The sequence below is a fragment of the Lygodium microphyllum genome, chromosome 26 (genome assembly GCF_053477565.2).
Source record: "Lygodium microphyllum isolate KBCC chromosome 26, Lygodium_microphyllum_v1.1.10, whole genome shotgun sequence".
In the NCBI taxonomy this organism is placed as follows: Eukaryota; Viridiplantae; Streptophyta; class Polypodiopsida; order Schizaeales; family Lygodiaceae; genus Lygodium; species Lygodium microphyllum.
This window is the reverse complement of record NC_141160.1, coordinates 9,800,095-9,818,191: the sequence shown is the minus strand read 5'-3', so window position 1 is coordinate 9,818,191 and position 18,097 is coordinate 9,800,095. Positions and strand designations below refer to the sequence as shown.

General features: G+C 41.7%; 1 protein-coding gene across 1 annotated transcript in view; it reads left to right on the top strand.

Annotated features, from left to right (window-relative positions):
- LOC148012989 (metal transporter Nramp3.2-like) overlaps nucleotides 1–9,527 on the top strand; it is a 39,077-nt gene extending 29,550 nt beyond the window's left edge. Inside the window, exon 4 of the mRNA XM_087667713.1 lies at nucleotides 8,749–9,527. Within this exon, the coding sequence (XP_087523839.1) occupies nucleotides 8,749–8,961 (213 nt within the window). The 3' untranslated portion in view covers nucleotides 8,962–9,527. The remainder of the gene's footprint in view (nucleotides 1–8,748) is intronic.
- The last annotated feature ends 8,570 nt before the right edge of the window (nucleotides 9,528–18,097 follow it).

The following is an 18,097-nucleotide window of genomic DNA, read 5'->3' as shown; positions in this document are numbered from 1 at the left end:
GCTTCCATCTTAGTATGGTGCCTCCAATGAGGCATTTGTAGCCTAGAGGGGGTGATAGGACGATGAAGTCAAAGGTTCAGTATTATCAATGTGGTAAGAAGGGATATTTGCGTGAGGATTACAAAGAGTTACTGGCTTGAGGAAGAAAAAGAAGAAGAAGAAGTAGGATATGGACTTTTTCGCTGAGTCATTCTCCTTATTCGACTTTGACTTGAATCCTCCAACCAAGGCGAAGGCCAAGGCTCGAAAGAGGTCATCTTCTTTAGATGGAGGGAAGGGCTTGGCAAACCCACCTTCTCATGCTTTCTAGTCTAAGTGATGTGGTCATACCTTACGACCCGTCAGTGCCAGAGAGGGAGTATTAGAGGGTGTTGAGGTGGGGCCAGTGAGTCTCATCTATGCAGGCATACAGGTGTACAGGTTCTAGAGAGGAGCTTCCCTAATGTATCTGGAAGATTTTGAAATCGTGGAGTTGGGATTGACTTCAAGGTTCATGATGGGCTGTTACTTCGCAAAGAGCGGGATTGGCTTCTAGTCCGAGCACATGAGGGGACTTTTCGGCGGTCTTCGCCAAAGGTGGAGAATCCATATTCACATATGCTTAGAGGCATTTTTGACAGGATGGTCATATATACTAATGTGAGGCATTGTTGATAGACATAGAGAGTTGTTATGATGGTTCTCTATTTTCAAGTTCTGGTATGATTGACATCAACATCTGGTTCTCTCAGAGGCACCTTGTTAGTGGCTTGATCACCTACTGCTTGGGTATCCATGGTCCTATTCTGGTGGTCTTTGTTGTATGGACTATGTTGAGTCATTATCATTGTATCGTTGTATTGTATTAGATCACCCATGGTTTGAGAGAGGGTGTTAGTAGTATAGCTCATGAGTGAGTGTGGGCATGTGTGCTAGTGGGCTGGGCATTTTAGTGTTATTTGGGTATTTTTATTTGTCATTGTGATGGTGATTTGGGCATTTATTGTTGGCCAACCAGCATGAAATGCTAGCTGACCTGATCACATTATTGGCATATTTCTTGCCTATTTATTTGGCCCCCTCCTCCATAGTCTATTCATTCACTACTTGCAGATTCTAGTGCGGGGTCCTGTTGGTGAGAAAGACCTGGTACCAGTGCACAAACAGCTAGTGACTCATTGTTGTACACGATTGTCTTGTGTTTGGTACATGGATTCCATTTCCTAAGCATATCTTTGAGTTCTTTGCAATATTCTTGTGTTGTCTTTTCTCTCTCTTCTATCTTGTGTCGAGCAATTTATTTCAGCATTATTATATGCTTCCATTGTTACATCCACTTTTGACATCATTTTCATTCATGTAAATGTTGGCCAACTCTCTATGCAAGAAAGAGATGTGGTCCTCATTCCTATCTGCAAACATTTACTCCAAACAACCCAATTTGCATGTGAGGTTTTGCAAGACCGCATGTGAGGTATGAGGGCTCTTTTCACTGATAGACTATCAAAGACAGCTTGCGCATCTCTAGAATCCCATCTCTTTTGGTTAGGTGTAACAACAATGGGCCAGCAGTAGGCTGTTCTTGCCATAGCTGAATAAAAACTGAATGGAAGCTGTAACCAAAACTTCCAACGTAGAAGAGGCATAAATGACCAAAATCCTCTTTGGGATCCTAATGCAAACAAGAGTACTTGCTGTACTAAAACTGTCAAGAGTTGAATCACTGTTGTGTAGCCGAATAATGGCTTTTAATGCCTCGATTTCTGTGCCCAAACTGATCAAAACAGTAATTTAATGTAGTATATCACTACCCATAGTATGCCGTTAAAGACACCAGAGCAAGAAAACCCAAATCTTTCTACATAAATTTGAGAAATTGCAGAAATTCGGAATTACTTGCAGCCAATGATCAATGTCGGTGGTGTATCTCGAGATTTCACTGCCCATGGGAGTTGATTTCAGAAAAAGCCCCAATTTTTTATGGACATTTCAAGAAATTTCAGAAATTGGGCAAGCTGGTTGAAAACCCCCAAATTTCTTGGCACCGGTTGTCAAAAATTGAAAATTTCTTTGAAATTTAGGACGACGAGCAAGATGGATGAGAAATTGCATAAACTTTCAAAAAGCTCCAAATTCTAAAATTAGGGTTTTTGCACTTTTAGGGTTTTTGAGTATTTTTGCACAGCTGACATTGGTAGGGATGGGCAAGATGGACTAGAAATTGGACAAATTTGAAAAAAGCCCCAAATTCAACAATAAGGGGTTTGCGCTTTTTTTTTTCCCAAACTTGCAGAAAATGGTGGACAAGGTTGAGGAAATCACGAGCAGGGATGACAAAGGTTGCATGTGCAAGGCTGTGTGTAAGATTGTACGGGACTATGTGCAAGCTAAAAATAACAGCAATTGCTTCTCCAAAATAGCAGCTCCTCCTTCCAAAATTGTAGCTCCTCTTCCCTTGTTGGTTGAGTGGACCTCACGCGGGTGGCATTGGCTGAGTTTTGGCGAGATGGAACCCATGTGTCTAGCTTTGATACCAATTGTTGGAAATGGAGGAATAGAGAGAGAGAGTGAACACAAGATAGTGAGCAAGAGTGGGTAGGAGTCCTACACTTGAAAGATGTAAGTACTAGAATGATAGAATGAAAGTACAATAGGCCTTAAGTAAGTTAGACCTATCCCTAACTCCACTGGAGTTAAATTAACTTTAGTAGTGGCACAACTTATTAACTGAGTTGTGTCCACACCACACACTAAAACATTGGGCATTGCCCATAATTAGCCAATTCTAACAATTAATACTTTGGGTATCCCCATCCTTTCATGTCTAGTTCTAACAATTGAGGGTTCAGGTGGAAATCTTGGATCTTATGGATCCTCTACATCTTCTTCCTTCTCTTCTTCTTGCCTTGGTCCCTCGGTCACACGGAGCCAACTCCCGAGATCGAGTACGGACATATCCCTATGGTTCTCAGCACCACACAGAGTCCAACATTCCTCCTATGCATTGCATGATTTCGTCATCTTTATACTAGGGTGCTTGGGCAAGTGAACAATTTTCCCACAAGGGACATTGTCCAAGTGGCACCTACTACATGAGCATTCTTTAGCCTGTGGCATTGCATCTCCACCTCACTCTTCTCTTGTTCCCCTTTTTGGGCCTGAGAGGGGGTGTTGAGAAACCCTTCACCTGCAATTTGCATTTTGCGTTTTGCGTTTAGCATTTCACAGTGGACATCCCCAAAAAGCGTCTGGGTGCCCACAATGGGGCACCACCCTCGACAATTGATGCTCTCCCTCCCACCACCCTAGATAGTCTCTTGCCTATTTATAGGCTGCCTTTGTCACTCATTCTTTATGACCGATTCTTTCCGTCCGTCACCTCTTCTCTCCAACCTCTATACTGCCCTCACACCCCTTTAGGAGGACATTGCGGTTTGTGGTTGTCTTCATCATCTTCCTTGTACTGCGGCACCCTTATTCCCTTGTATCACATTCACTCCATGCTTCAAATCTTCATCATTCCATTCATCAGAGTTTCTTCTCTCTTCTCTTCTCTTCTCTTCTCTTCTCAATGTTTGCCGAGTTCACTTTGTGTTCCTCCCCGTAAACCTTACTGTCTCGCTAGTACGTTGTCTTTTGACATCGTGTACTGTTGCTTACTAGATGGACCTCTTCCTATCTCCATTTTGGGCTGATGGTGCTGTTTTCAACTATCAAACATCTCCAACTTGCTTCATTTGGGACTAGCTTCCCTCCTTCGTTATAGACTGCCACTAGGCAGTACATTGGTGTGTTTTCATCAATCCAGCCCTGAAGACTGTTGTGTTTCAAAATCAAGCTTATTGCCCTACTCTCTTTATCCCTTTGCATCATAGTTGAGTAGTTGAGGGAAACATTGGAAGGGGAATGGAAACTAGAATGGGAATGGGAACAGGAATTTTCAAAGTGTGGGAAATGGGAACGGGAACACTATCGTCAAGGGAAGACAAGGGTTACATGGTAGGTGACTCATACTTCAAAATTTTTAATATATCATATGCAAGAACTTACAACTATAGGTTGGAATATGTTAATGAAGCTATAAAATGGGAAAAGTTATAGATTGAGAGAGAGAGAGAGAGAGAGAGAGAGAGAGAGAGAGAGAGAGAGAGAGAGAGAGAGAGAGAGAGAGAGAGAGAGAGAGAGAGAGAGAGAGAGAGAGAAAGGCTCAGTGGCACCCAACGGAGGATCGCCTGGCTACTAACTCTTTTCAATTGGAATTACTGGCAGTCTCTCGTCTACTTTCGTGGGAAGGTAAACATGAGCTTAGACCCCAATTCAACCGGATGGCACGGTTGGGCTTGTCTTCAGTTGCGGATGCCACCCTTGCCAGTCACAATGTCCTTATCTCGTTTCGTACTGCTAGGAGGATTTTCCGGATCCCTCGTGGATATAGGCCTTTATGGGAACAGCTCGTGACGGTGCTCCAGAGCAGACAACCCTTTCCTGCTCTTGCTTTGGATCATCCCTGGCAGGATTGGGACCTACAAGGCCGGCTGCCTTTGAGCAAAGCTTCTGCTAATCAAGTGTATCATCTCTTGATTAAAGATAATCAATGGCTAGTTACTAAAGCGAATGCTTTATGGGGATTGCGTAAATCCCGCTCATGGTGGAGGGTCACTGTGATGGAGGGCTGGGTCAACAAGACACCCTTTAAATACAAAGTCTTTCTTTGGAGAGTGATAATTGGGGGTCTTCTGCTTGCTTCGGCTCTTTCCAAGCGACGAATCTCCAATGGCACCTGTTTCTTTTGCACCACTACTATGGAATCCGCCCGCCACCGATTTATTTCCTGCCCCCTCGCTAAGAAGGTCTGGTTATTTTTGTCGGCCTTTTGGCGAGGGGTGGTTGGTATCACACTGCGCCCCTTTGATTGGGTTTTCGGCCAGCCCAAATACCCTTCTCCCGCACAGCCACATATGAAGCTCATGTATCACTTTCTTCGATACTGGGGCTGTTGGCATAACTGGACCATTCGGAATGCTTTTCTGTTTGACTCCGCCCATAATGTTCAGCGACATATTGTGAGGCTTAAGGGCCTCTTGTATTGGCAGTTAGCTCTTCTCCATCGTTCTGATTTGCTCTCTACGGAGGACTTCCGTCCTTGGCATATGGCAATTTCCTCCGCATCCTTGCCATGAAATTGTAACTTGTAGTACTTAGCACCTCTTCGCATGATGACTTGCATTGTCGTCATGTATCTTGTAATCAAGTAATCTTGTATTTTTTTCGTAATTAATACAATTACCTTTTACGAAAAAGAGAGAGAGAGAGAGAGAGAGAGAGAGAGAGAGAGAGAGAGAGAGAGATCAGTTTCTTTGTTGGTCATAGTTGATGGTCATAAGTGTTGGTCTTCAATGCTGGACAATAGTTGGAACCCAAATCGTGCCCAAGATCCTTATTTTAGTTGTTCATTTTTAATGTCTGCATGAAAGAATCACACTTTTGCATTTATGAAAGGTCACGATTGAAAGGATGGGTCCCTTTTTTCTTGCAAAAGGTTGTAATTGAAATGGCTGGTCCAATTTCGCTTGATCAACACTAAAAACAGCACATTTGCGACGTAAATTAGATTATGTCTTCTTAAAAGGGCCAAACTTTCACATTTTAACCATAAGCATTGCATCCTATTCCATGTAGACTTTTTATGTCTCCAAACATTTTGAGGTTGGCCTGAAATGCCATGTGGCGTCATTTTGAAATTATGAAACATTTCAGTTCAAGAAATGTGTTTCAAGAGATTTTGAACCCATTTCAATGTTTTACCTCTTCCAGTGTCATTTCATGCCGTTTCACATTAGTAATTTTTGCATCAAATTTCTTCTCCAATAATGGTGTTTGTTGCACTCAAGATCCATTCACGAAAGACTACATTGTTCGACACTTTCCCTCAGCCTGCTCCACAAGAGATAATGGTTGTCGGACAGCCTCCACTCCTTGAGTAGCTTGTAGTAAATAATAATAGATAAGAGTGAATTGAAGAACCCGAAACTCAACCTTAGGAGAGAAGCCACTAGCTCCGTGTATCCATGCGGGAAGAAATACGAAGGCCTCGTCACTCACCAAGTCGCGGTTGAATCTCCAAGGCCCGATCTAGGTAGATTCTCGAGATCCTGGGTATCAATAGGTGAGATGACCGTTGGAAGGAAGCCACTCCATCCAAGGGCAAAAGAAGGTAGAAGATCTCTGCCAGGGTGTATGAAGGACTGAACGGTCCCTTTGAAACTAGAGGAATAGGAGCCCTCTTAGAAGTTGCAATAGATGTAGATGCCTCCTTGGAGGACAAAGAAAGGTCATCCCCCTTTGAGGTAGATAGGGAATCCAAAAACTCATGGCTCATGGACTCTAAAATGCCTGACAACAAAGGAAGTGCCTTCAGTCGTGCCAAAGAAGGTATCTGGGGTGGTGAAGAACTCCCAGAGGTGACCTCTCGAACCTGAGTAGGCTAGGGTGGAGAAGGGTGGGGCTCAGACTGAGCAATGAATGGGCAACAATCATTGTTTTTGAATGGAGCGGACTGGGAAGCCTTAGAATAGGAAGGAGTCGAGCAACCCGCTGTCTCTCAAAGGAGCGGACTGATGAGGAGACAATATCAAACAATCACTGTCTCTTAATGGAGTAGATTGTAGAATTGCGGGGGGTTGAGGTGGCATTCTTGAAACCTTAGAAGTAGAAGCAACCTCCATAGCGCATTCCGGTAATTGTGAGGAGGCGTGGTACTAGTCGATCCTCCTGTGGCTTGAAAGGGCGTAGTGTGCATTGGATGTGTCTTATTACCTTGAGCATAGTACTCTGATGGCCGATGCAGAACGATCTTTGTGGCCAAGAAAGGAGAGGTGGCATAGGTAGTGCCGGGTGGGAGACGCATATACTTCGGGGGTGGGAAGCAAAGGTCGAAGTCGGCAAGCATCGGTGGTGTGTCCTGTGATGCCACAAGAGGAGCACCCAGTAGTTTGGTCATCTGTTGGTAAAGAAGCCATGGGTACCAGTGTGCCTTACTGAAGAAGGAAGAGGTCAACCATGAACCATGAACCGCAATGTCCGCCTCAAGAGGTGGAAGGGTAGTGGAAGGGTTGGAAGTGAACTGCCAGTGGGAGGAGGATGCTAGCTGCTAGCTATCAACTGGCTGAAATGCAAGCAGAAAACAACAAGTGCAAGGGGAAAGCAGCTGCCAAGTAAGGTGTTGATGTAGTAGAAGAAGAAAAGTGGATGCTGGACTTGCCACCGGTCTTTGCCTTCATTGGAGTGGAGGATCTTTGCCGTTTGAGTAGATCCAACTCTAATACCATGTCAAAAGACGGCGTACCAGCAAGACAACAGGGTTTGCGGGGAGGAACACAGAGTGGACTCAGCAAACACTAAGAAGAGAAGAGAAGAGAGAAGAAACTCTGATGAATGGAATGATGAAGATCTGAATCATGGAGTGAATGTGATACAAGGGAACAAGGATGCTGTAGCACAAGGAAGATGATGAAGACAGCCATGAACCATGAACCACAATGTCCTCCTAAAGGGGTGTGAGGGCAGTAGAGAGATTGGAGAGAAGAGGTAACAGATTGAATGAATCAGTCTCGTAAAGAATGAGTAACAGAGGCAGCCTATAAATAGGCAAGAGACTGTCTAGGGTGGTGCCCGGAGGGAGGGTATCAGCTGTCTAGGTGGTGCCCCATTGTGGGTGCCCAGCTGCTTTTTGGGGCTGTCCACTGTGAAAACCCTAAACGAAAAACGCAAAACGCAAACTGCAGATGAAGGGTTTCTCAACATAGGAGGCTGCAGTTTTGAGAGAACACAGCTGTTTGGGAGCGATCAGCAGCTGTGCAGAACCATTAGAGGATTGGTGGCAGCAAGAGCAGCAAGGATGGCAGCGCTTCCACAACAGGCCAGCAGCACTAGCAGCTTCTAGGGATGGGTTGAGCCACCGGATCATTGGGAGCAAGGCCAGCTGGGTGGACAGCAGCTGGAGGAGAAGGATGGTGAAGACAATGATTATGATGATGATGATGGAGAGTCGGCACAAAGTGTGGGAATGAGGGATGGGAGACGGGTGTCCACAACATGACCTTTTATAATCATACTATCACAAATAAAATGCCTTTCTCATAAATAATACTTTTTGGAGCTGTGTTTCTGAAAAGCAGGGCAAAATACATAATTATTTCTCTCTTTACTGAGGCCTTTAATTTTACTTGCCCCACATGAGTACCATCAGAGTTCCACATTGCCGCCTTAATTTTTTGTGCCTCCCCTTTTCTTTGAACGAGTGCAAATACTTCTGTCCAATAATGACTTGGCCATCCTTATAGATGGTCCAGTACCTGCTTCTCTAGGTGCATGTTTGACAATTTGGATTTTCAATGTGCTACTTGCACTGCTGTCAAGTCATCTCCCCTGTAGGTTTGGAGTGGGAGGATTTGCTTGTACCTTAGAGAACAACTTACAAAAATTGTTAGGTAAGAGGGTTTCTTGAAAACTATTTCTACTTAAATGTTTATTTGCTAATTAGGTGGCATTCACCCAGGAAAAGATCGAGCATGTGCCTGCATCTTGAAGCTGCCACTAGTTGCACCAGACTAAATAATGTGGCCAACTAGATCCTTTTTGTTCTTGAAAGAAATTTCTGTTTGTTTAGTCTTGTTTGGCAGAAGCAGCACATTTTCTTTTGGTAAGGCTTTAGCAGTTTGATTTGGTCTCTTTGTGCAAAAATTTCCTAATGCATTACAATTGTTTCAGGTGGTGTCCTGGCTGATAGCTGCACTGGTTCTTGCTATCAATGGTTACCTTCTGGTGGAGTTCTGCACAACATATATTATTGCAACCACCACTGTAACCACAATATTGGCTTTTACAGCAACAGCTTACATTGTATTCATATTATACCTGGTACTGCAAGCATGGTATGGAAATCGGTTGAATATATTTTCAAAAAAAAGAATACCATGCTGATCATTTATCCAGCACGTCATGGCTTGGTGAAGGCTACCCCATTCAACCAAGGCCTCATCACACAGGCGCCTTTTGTTAGAAAGTGTTAGGGGGCTTTAATGAAGTTGTCCTACACGACACAAAATTTCCATTTCCCTTGCAGGAATTTCAGCGTGGTTAGAATCAGGTATTCTGCCACCTGCATGACATGTTAGATATGTGCAGAAATAGGAAATACCCAATGTAATTACACTGAGACTGACAAGGCTGGCCTCTGTACAGAAGACCTCCTTCAGAAGACTTAAAAAAGATTTGGTTCTATAGCATATACCTACAACTTGCATCAATGTCTTAAGGAAATCCTTTTTCACATGGTACCAGTTAAAGTAACCATGGTGGAGAGAAGAAAAGGTTGACATAATAACCATTGGTCTTCGTATTGTTGATTGTTGTGAAACCCACTGAAACGATATGGAGGCGATGCTACTTGTTTTTAATAGAACCTTGTAACATCAACTGTTAAATTTGTGCAGTGACCTAAGATCCGGCTTTTGCAATAAGATTTCAAGCTGTATTATTTGATTGAATTCAAGGTGTAATAACTCCCTCAGGTGTATATTGCTCGAACATTTGTGGGCTAGATGCTAAAATCATATGTCCAGACGTTTAAGTCAAGGAGAGAGAGAGAGAGAGAGAGAGAGAGTGTGTGTGTGTGTGTGTTTGTGAATGGCCCGTTCCTGCTCGTCCCCTGCCCCAGAACGCCTGCTGTGACCAGTCGACCTGCCTAGCTATTAACCCTGCTCTGCGACCTGTGTGTCTGAGAAAGAGGGCGAACAAGGATTAGCCACACCCTTTTGACTGCCCACCCTTTCGACTGCACACCCTACCACTGTCCTGCGCCACCTGATGCTGGTTACCTGCGCCTTTTGCACAGGGAGCTCGCCTGTGTCCTGGCGACTGTTGGCAGGCCTGAGGGTTATCCTACATGCGGATCGTGGCTCCCCATCCGACCTGTGCAGGGTCTGTTCGTGGCGTCCTGTTCTGCTTTCGGACAGAGCTTCAGCACAGAGGTTGAGTCCGTTAGCTCTTCTTGACAGAGTGTGTCCTGACAAACCTGTAACAGGGGGCAGAAATAAGTTCCTACTCACCATCTAGATCTGTGATGGATAATCTGCAGGTGACAAATGGTATTGATATGGCTTTCTTCGATCAGCAAATAGGGAATGGGAATGACTGGACTCGGATAATGATTCGTCGGCTGAGGATTCCGGGCTGTTGGCCGATGGGGAAGACATAGGTAAATGTCAGAAGATGTCGGTGGAAGAACTGGTATTATGCCCCCAAAATTTGCCCCCACTCAGAGATTCATGCTTCTGGTTCACAACCTGATGGGTCTCTTCAGTTTATGTAGGCCACTGCCAATCATCTTATGTCCGATTATGTCCATATCAATGAGGGCAAAGCTAACTCTTTACCGGATGGGAACCATGTAGCAGTCATGGGAACAGAACTGGTTCTACAGCAGATTGTTGCTTTCCATGAGAGGGCAGCTATCTTTTACTTTACAGGAAGGACTCCCTTGATCACCAAGATTTGTGCGTGGCTGCAGGCCATGCTAGAACGGTGCCAAGATGATGCTTCAGGGCATGTGCAGGCCTCTCTTGTTGAGGAGATTTATGATGGTCCGAGGGGATTTTTTGAGTTCCTTTTTTGTTCCTTAGAAGTGAGGGCTTTCATTATGCAACGCATTCCTTTGTTCTTGGATGGGCAGCTTGTTTGCATGGTCCCTTGGAGGCCTATGGCTGAGTTTCTAGAAGCGTTGAGGTAGGCATGCCCAATTTGGGTGGAGGTGGTTGATTTTCCTGCGCATCTTTGGAGACTCCTACCCTTGGTTTTGAGAACCCTTGGCAATGTGTTGGTGGAGCCTCGGCTGGCTTCCCGCAATAGGATTAGGGCATGCATGCTTTGGGATACAGGGAAACCTTGCCCAACTAAAATTCGATTTGAGGTTCCAGGATTTGTGTTTTTCTTACGGTCATCGACATGTGGGTGGAATGACGACATGTCTTATCAGATCACTACCCTTTGGTCTTGGAAATGCCCCATAGACATGTTAATGTATTTAAGGCTCTCCTTGCTCGGTTTTCTCTTCGTTTTAATAAATCTTTTTTGCAGCAGAATTAGTTTTTGGAATGTGTTCAGCACAACTGATCGCTTCTTTTAGCTTGAAGGTCCTATCTGGAGGAAGGGATGCATGGGCAGTTTTTAGGGATAATGCGCGAGAGTTATCCCGTCAGTATAGTATCTAGCATGCTTCCTCTTTACGTGCTGAATTGTAGCATGCCTAATCTTTGTTGGCCCGCTCCTTGTCTCCAAGTCAATCAGGGGATTCTGATGGAGTCTTGCTCATTGGCATTGAATGGTTGAATGGCATGGTTCATTCTCTTCAAGAAGAGGAATATGCAAAATACAAATTGCTGGCCAGAGCCAAAGCTTTATATGATAATAACTATCAATCCCATCAATTCTTTGCTCGTCTGTACCAGAAATATGCATGGGAAAATATTGTGCGTTTGATGGATGAGTAGGGTATTATGGTGACTGATCCTACCTCCATCATTTGGATGAGTGTTGACTTTTATAAGTCCTTGCTAGGTCTGCAAGAGAATTTTTCTAATGCTGTTCACTCTACTCGCGGATATATTTGCGACCTAGTTAGTAATCAGGTTAAACCAGAATGGGTGGATTTAATGGAGGTTGATATCTCAGAAGATGAAGTGGAAGAACTGTTGTCCCACTTGCCCCGAAGGAAAAGTCTTGGTTGGGATGGGCTTCCTAGTGAGTTGTTTTCAGCTCATGTGGAGCAGTTTAAAGACCCATTGACTCGCGTATGTCAGCAAGTGTGGAATTTTGGTATGATGCCACTAGACTGGAAGATTGTTGTCATTCAATTGTTGCCCAAGGTTCCCTCTCCAACCTCTTTGAAACAATGGAGACCCATTTCCATCATAGGTTCATTATATAAAATCTTCTACAAAATCATTGCCAACAGATTGCAGAAAGTTTTTCCGCACGTGGTCCATCCACATCAATATGGTTTCATTAAAGGTCAGAATATAATGCATAACATTTTGAATGCTCAAATGGGAATTGACTATGTTAGAGCTTCAGGTTAGTTCCTTAAGGATGATCGCACTAATGTTAATCGAGCAATGGTGGCTTGGAATCTTTTTGCTTTGGCATTCAAACTTTATATTAATACTCAAAAATCTACACTCCTCTCTTGTACGGAGCATAATTTGTAGGACTTGGTTTGGCATGGAATTTTGATCTCAAAGGGAAATATCACTAGACACTTGGGATATCCTATTAGTGCAAAGGTAGCTCTCCGTGCCTTACTAGATTGGATGGCTTCCTGGATTCATGATAGGTTCATGTATTGGAAATCTGAAGGTTGGCCTTTATATGTCAGACTTAAAGTTGCTCAATGTATTATGATCAGTATGAAATCATTCTTTCTGCCACTGCTTCCATGGAATAAGAAGTTCCTTTTGCAATTGGTTCAGCCTATAAGATTCATGTTGTTGAAAAAAAAAGGCAATCGTTTGGGACGTGTGGATTTCATGGTAGCACGTGACTATGCCTAAACGGATGGGGGGTGCAACTTTGTTGGATGTTAATGTGCACATGATAGTCTTGAGGTTGGCCCTCTTGCAGGCTCTATGTGTACAAAGTCATCCTTGGTCAGAGATTGCAAATTTTTTTATTGAAAAGATTGGTATCTCTCATGGGAACACGGTTATTCATGCTCCCTGGTGGAATGTGCTTAATTCCTCGAGGTCTATTAAGGTCTCCTAGTCTTTTCTCCTTTCTTATTTGATTGCATCTTGGCAGGAGATCTTACGTTTTTCAGTTTGTTGGTGTCTCCCTGATATTCGTAAGGAGGTAAATTTTTTGCAAGGAGAAGTACTGGCATTCTTCAGGTTGTTGGATTGGTCAGACAAATATTTGAAGAAAGTCAAGTTTAATCAGATGGCTTGTTTGGGATTGCAGACAATTTTTGATGGTGTTATTCTTGGGTAGTCCCGTCTTTATTCTTTTTGGCGTATTTGTTAGTACTTTTGGGTACCCCGTGGATATTGTGACATCTGGTCATCCATACATGTCAGACTTCAGAGGTTCTCTCCTTTGCTTGTGCTACAACCATTGTATCCATGGTGTGACTGGATGTTGGTGCTTCCAGATGATTTTGAGAAGAGGTCTACTAACCAGATATATCATTAGATGGTGGAGGCGAAGAGATGGGTCACTTCAAAGGTGAATAAATTATGGCATATAAGGGATGGCAAAAAGAAGTGGGAAAGATTCATTCAGCTTTGGAAGTCTAAGGTTCCCTATCAGGATAAAGTCTTCTTATGAAGACTGCTGATTGGTGGTCTTCCAATTGGAGAGGTGTTGCGTGCTTGAAAGATCTCTGCTGGTCGTGTATTCTGCACTACACGTGATGAAACATTGCTTCATCTTATTGTCTCTTGTCCGGTTACTCGGCAGATCTGGAGTTTTATTTCGCGAGAGTGATTCTCGATAACTCAGCACCGGATAACGGCCCATTCGTGGATTATGGGAAAGCTTCCCTCTCTGCCTTGCATTCTGATTATTCCTGCCTATTCCATTTCCTTAGATGGACTGCCCTTTGGCATATTTGGCGCACTTGGAACGCCTTTATTTTTGATTCAGTTTTGGGCATCCATGGTTATGTGGCCAGTGTTCCAAGTTTAGTGCCATGTGAAATTTCTTCTATGATATCAGTTGACGTGTTCTTCTTGACATTGCTGCTCCTTGGCTTGCTATTGTTCGCTCTGCTCCAACTATCCTTTCTGTGTGATTTTTTCTTTATGTAAAAGTCCTGTTAGTCTTTCCTCAGTTTCTCGGATTACTTGATGGTCTGATGCAAATATTTACTACTTAATTCAATTATCTTCACGAGAGAGAGAGAGAGAGAGAGAGAGAGAGAGAGAGAGAGAGAGAGAGAGAGAGAGAGAGAGAGAGAGAGAGAGAGAGAGAGAGAGAGAGAGAGAGAGAGAGAGAGAGAGAGAGAGAGAGAGAGAGAGAGAGAGAGAGATAGAGAGAGTTAGAAGTGACATTTTGGTCATTGTAATAGAGATAAAAACAGATGTTAAATCACCTAAGGTTTTCAAACTTTATCCCAAAGAATTAATGGGTGTAAAGGGGGGCATATGTGGATTATAAGATACACACATCTAGCCCTTTTCATAAGGTCTTCCTTAGTCTTTGTCCTAGGTCATGGTGGGTCATCACAATCAAGGTATGTAGGTGCAATGGTGTGTTGAGCATTTGACATTTCATTTTTAAGTGTGCATGCAAGTGTGTACATGCACACATTTTGACTAGTTTTAGATTCTTATCAACTTCAAGTAGATGGATTTCAAAATTGATTCATACGTGAGATAGCATTTTGATGTTCTTCCACATGTTCTATTGAATACTAATCACTTTCATCTTATACATTGATAAGGAGTTGATTTCAACTTCTCTAGAACTTTTCCAAAGTATTGTTCAATATGTTCTAACTCGTACAACTTTTCTAAAATATCGTTCAACACAATTTTCCTCTCCATACGCATGGTCACACAAATGCACATGCATATGCATATGCATAAATTATGCACTCCTGCAACTATAGTCAAATCACATGAGTGTCTTCGGCATTCCTACAATCACATGCAAATGCTCCCATTTGCTTATATGTGCACACATGAAAAACAATCATGTACATGTATAAGCATGCAAAGCTCTCCCATAGCTACATATGAACACTTTCATGATGCTATGGTCGCTTTAATGTGGGTTTATGTACGTCCTTGTTAAATGTGAAAATTTACATTAGACCTTCAGCCACAATTGATATATGTGGTATGCTATGTTACCCAATTACCAAATCAAGTAAATATAATGGATTAAGTGCGGCCAATATTTCAAGTTTCTCGTCTCTGTATAGAATTGACGGGTGAAATTACATTCCCTCTCTTTTGCCAAGATCTATACCAACATCACCTAGCATTTACAAAATTCATGGCTAAGCAAAACATATTTAAAAAACTATTCATTTTCAAATAGTATATTAAACTGTTAGTACTCATACTATTTATGATAACCAATTACATATTATGTTGCAAGTAGTGTATCAATCTTTCAATATTTCTACCATCTACAGTGACGAAGTACATATTACGTTGCATATTCCTGCTACATCCTTAGGCACCTTGGATTTTGGTTGAACAATTGACTTTAGATTGGTTTTAGCACATCAAAGTATACATCTTTACAATATGATTTTTTTCATAGGTTTGTAATATGCTTAAGGAGATAGATCCCATATGAACAAAAAAAAAAACACTTCTAAGTTCTTTCAGAGTTTTAGTTTGATATTCTCATATGAATTTCAAGCTGTCTTTTTAAGCTAGATACACGTTGATGAATCCTTGAAAAAGTCCCAATTTTAAATCAAGGAAATCCACTCCATATCGTGGAACCCAAATTCCATCGGCTATCACTCAAATTGTGTTTGTTCACATCGTAGATCTCTTCCACATGCAATGTGTATTCTATGCTTGATATTAAAAATTTTGTAGTTTCAATGGAATGCCATAAATTGAGCATGAGTTTTATGCAAACAAATCATGTGTACAATACTAGCGTAAAGCATTTTTCCTAAGCAATTTTGTGAAAATACATAGTAATGTCAATATTGGAGGAGTATGTATCATGGGCATAATTAGAGGTTTGTTAAGGGATGTCACATTCCCAATTGGAGATGGTATGACGTTCTTGTATTGTGTGATTAGAAACTAGAAGCCTTTTTGGCCATCACTGCTATGTAGATGAGTTTGATACTTGTAGGTTTATGCCTTATCGATCCATGAAATGCCGCTTACTATTTTTTCCAATCTATCATTACATAGGCCAATGATAGCTCAATTCTCTTACATTTTTCTATCTTTATGGATAATCTATCACCACTTGAAGCGATGTTGTTTGTACATTGTATGGTAAAAAACTAGAAAAAAGGTTTTGGCCACCTTTGTTATGGAGATGAGTTTGATACTTATAGTTTGTGCTTGATCAATTCATGAAATGCCATTTCTATTATTGTTTTGGTCTAGCATTATGGTAGACTGCTAGCTCTATTCTCTTACATTTTTCTACCTTTATGGACCATTTGCCACCACTTGAAGCATATAACTTCTCTTTTTAACATAATTGATGTGTGTCTTACTTCATATTAATACAAATTTTTAGCATGCCTATCTAATGAACCCTTCATAGCATGATTTTGGTACTCCATAACAGGGGATGTATCTAGGTGACTCCAATCAGGGCTCCTAAGGAATATATGAACTTTGTGACCTAGAATCACTTGAGTTTTACTCTCATGTGGGGAGCTCCACCTTATTTCCACAAGGTTTGACTTGAAAATGGAATCCTAATTGACATGTAAGGTCTCCTGGTAGAGAGCAGAAGTTCTAGTATCAATTTTGGGTAGGCTCTTATGCAAGACATCTTGACTGAAGTGGACTAGTGTCACATTTGGTTCAAAAAGAGTGAGAAAAGAGGGGAAGCTAGCAGATCAACCCCTCTATTTTTAGGGTAAGGTCTCACGCCGCTCCCCTAAAATGATACTAAATTAGGTTTTACAATGATGTTGTGAGAGAACTAAAATTTCCTAGTCTAACACTCCTTTAAAAAATCTCTTAGCTAATTGAGACCACATTGCCATAGGTTGAACCCGTTGGGGATTCTTCCCTAACATTGTAAATTTAATTTTCTAATTAACCCTATCACAATTATGTTTGACACATACAAACATCTTCCTTACTTTATACGTTAGAACATGTTTCTTCACATAATATTAGCACAAATACAAATATAAGCAAAATAGTCTTTAAGAAGGCATGGATTTTATTCCAAGAAGAAAAAATTGTGCAACCATTAATTTCCTAGTTTGAAAATTAGACTCTACTTGTATGCAAACCACCAATTAGCCCTTAGCTAATATCGGGCCTTCTTGGAGATCTATCCTAGGCTTGTAGGGGAGGTTAAACTAGTCCTAGAACACCAAGGAACTATAGCCAGATCCCTTTGGCTCTTTTGGAATCTCCTAGCTAATTACAAGTCCCTATGAAGAGACATTTCATATTCAGTACCGGTCCTAGCATTCTGAGCAAACAATCAATCTCAATTTCCTAACCTTAGGGGAGGTCATTGTGCCTATCTAGTAGGGTTCCATTTAACTATTCAAATTGCCATGAACTTGAAGTTGGCCCGAGTCTATCTCACTTGGAAGTAGAGCCTTACACTTGGAAGCAAACCTTGCACTTATTGTAGGTACCATACTTGTTCTAAATTCTCCTTCTTGGAAGTTATTGGTCCTTAAGTTCTCACGTTCCAAGCCTAGAGTCCATTCCCAAATTAACTCATAATTCCCAAGCCACTCTACCTATGGATCCATCCCAAGAGTTTGTCCTAAATTTTAGAAGTTCTTCTTTATGATGGAACTTTTAAAAGACAAGTTTTTCTATTTCATAGACTTGATATTTCCTTAGATAATCCTTTCTTAGAATCCTCAAAAAAAGATAGTAACGTAACTAGTTCAATTTTAAGCGAAGAGAATTTTCAAACATGATTCTTAAGATTGTCTTAACCTTGTTAGGGATAAGTCTTCTTGATTGATCCTAAGTATGGGATAGCTTATGCATGATTTTATAATGTATCTTAATTATGCTAGCTAATCTTACAAAAAATTGAGTATCAAATCCTAATAAATTTTCAATTTACAATTCTAAGACAACGAGCATCCTTCTAGGAAATCTATAATTGTTCCTTTGTTTGTAGGTTTAAAATAAATAGATCAATTCATATTCTAAGTATGAACTAGCATCCATTATAGGAGGGGAATGCTCATTGTGGAAAATTCCCTTCTAAAAGCAACCTATCTATTGTCCATCTACTCAGATTGGATGTACTCACAAGAGTTCCCAATCAAGTAGCCAATCTCTATTTTGACCCTTCTATCAATATTCACTACAACTAATTTATAACGAATAACACATAATCTAGATATTATGAGGGCACTTGA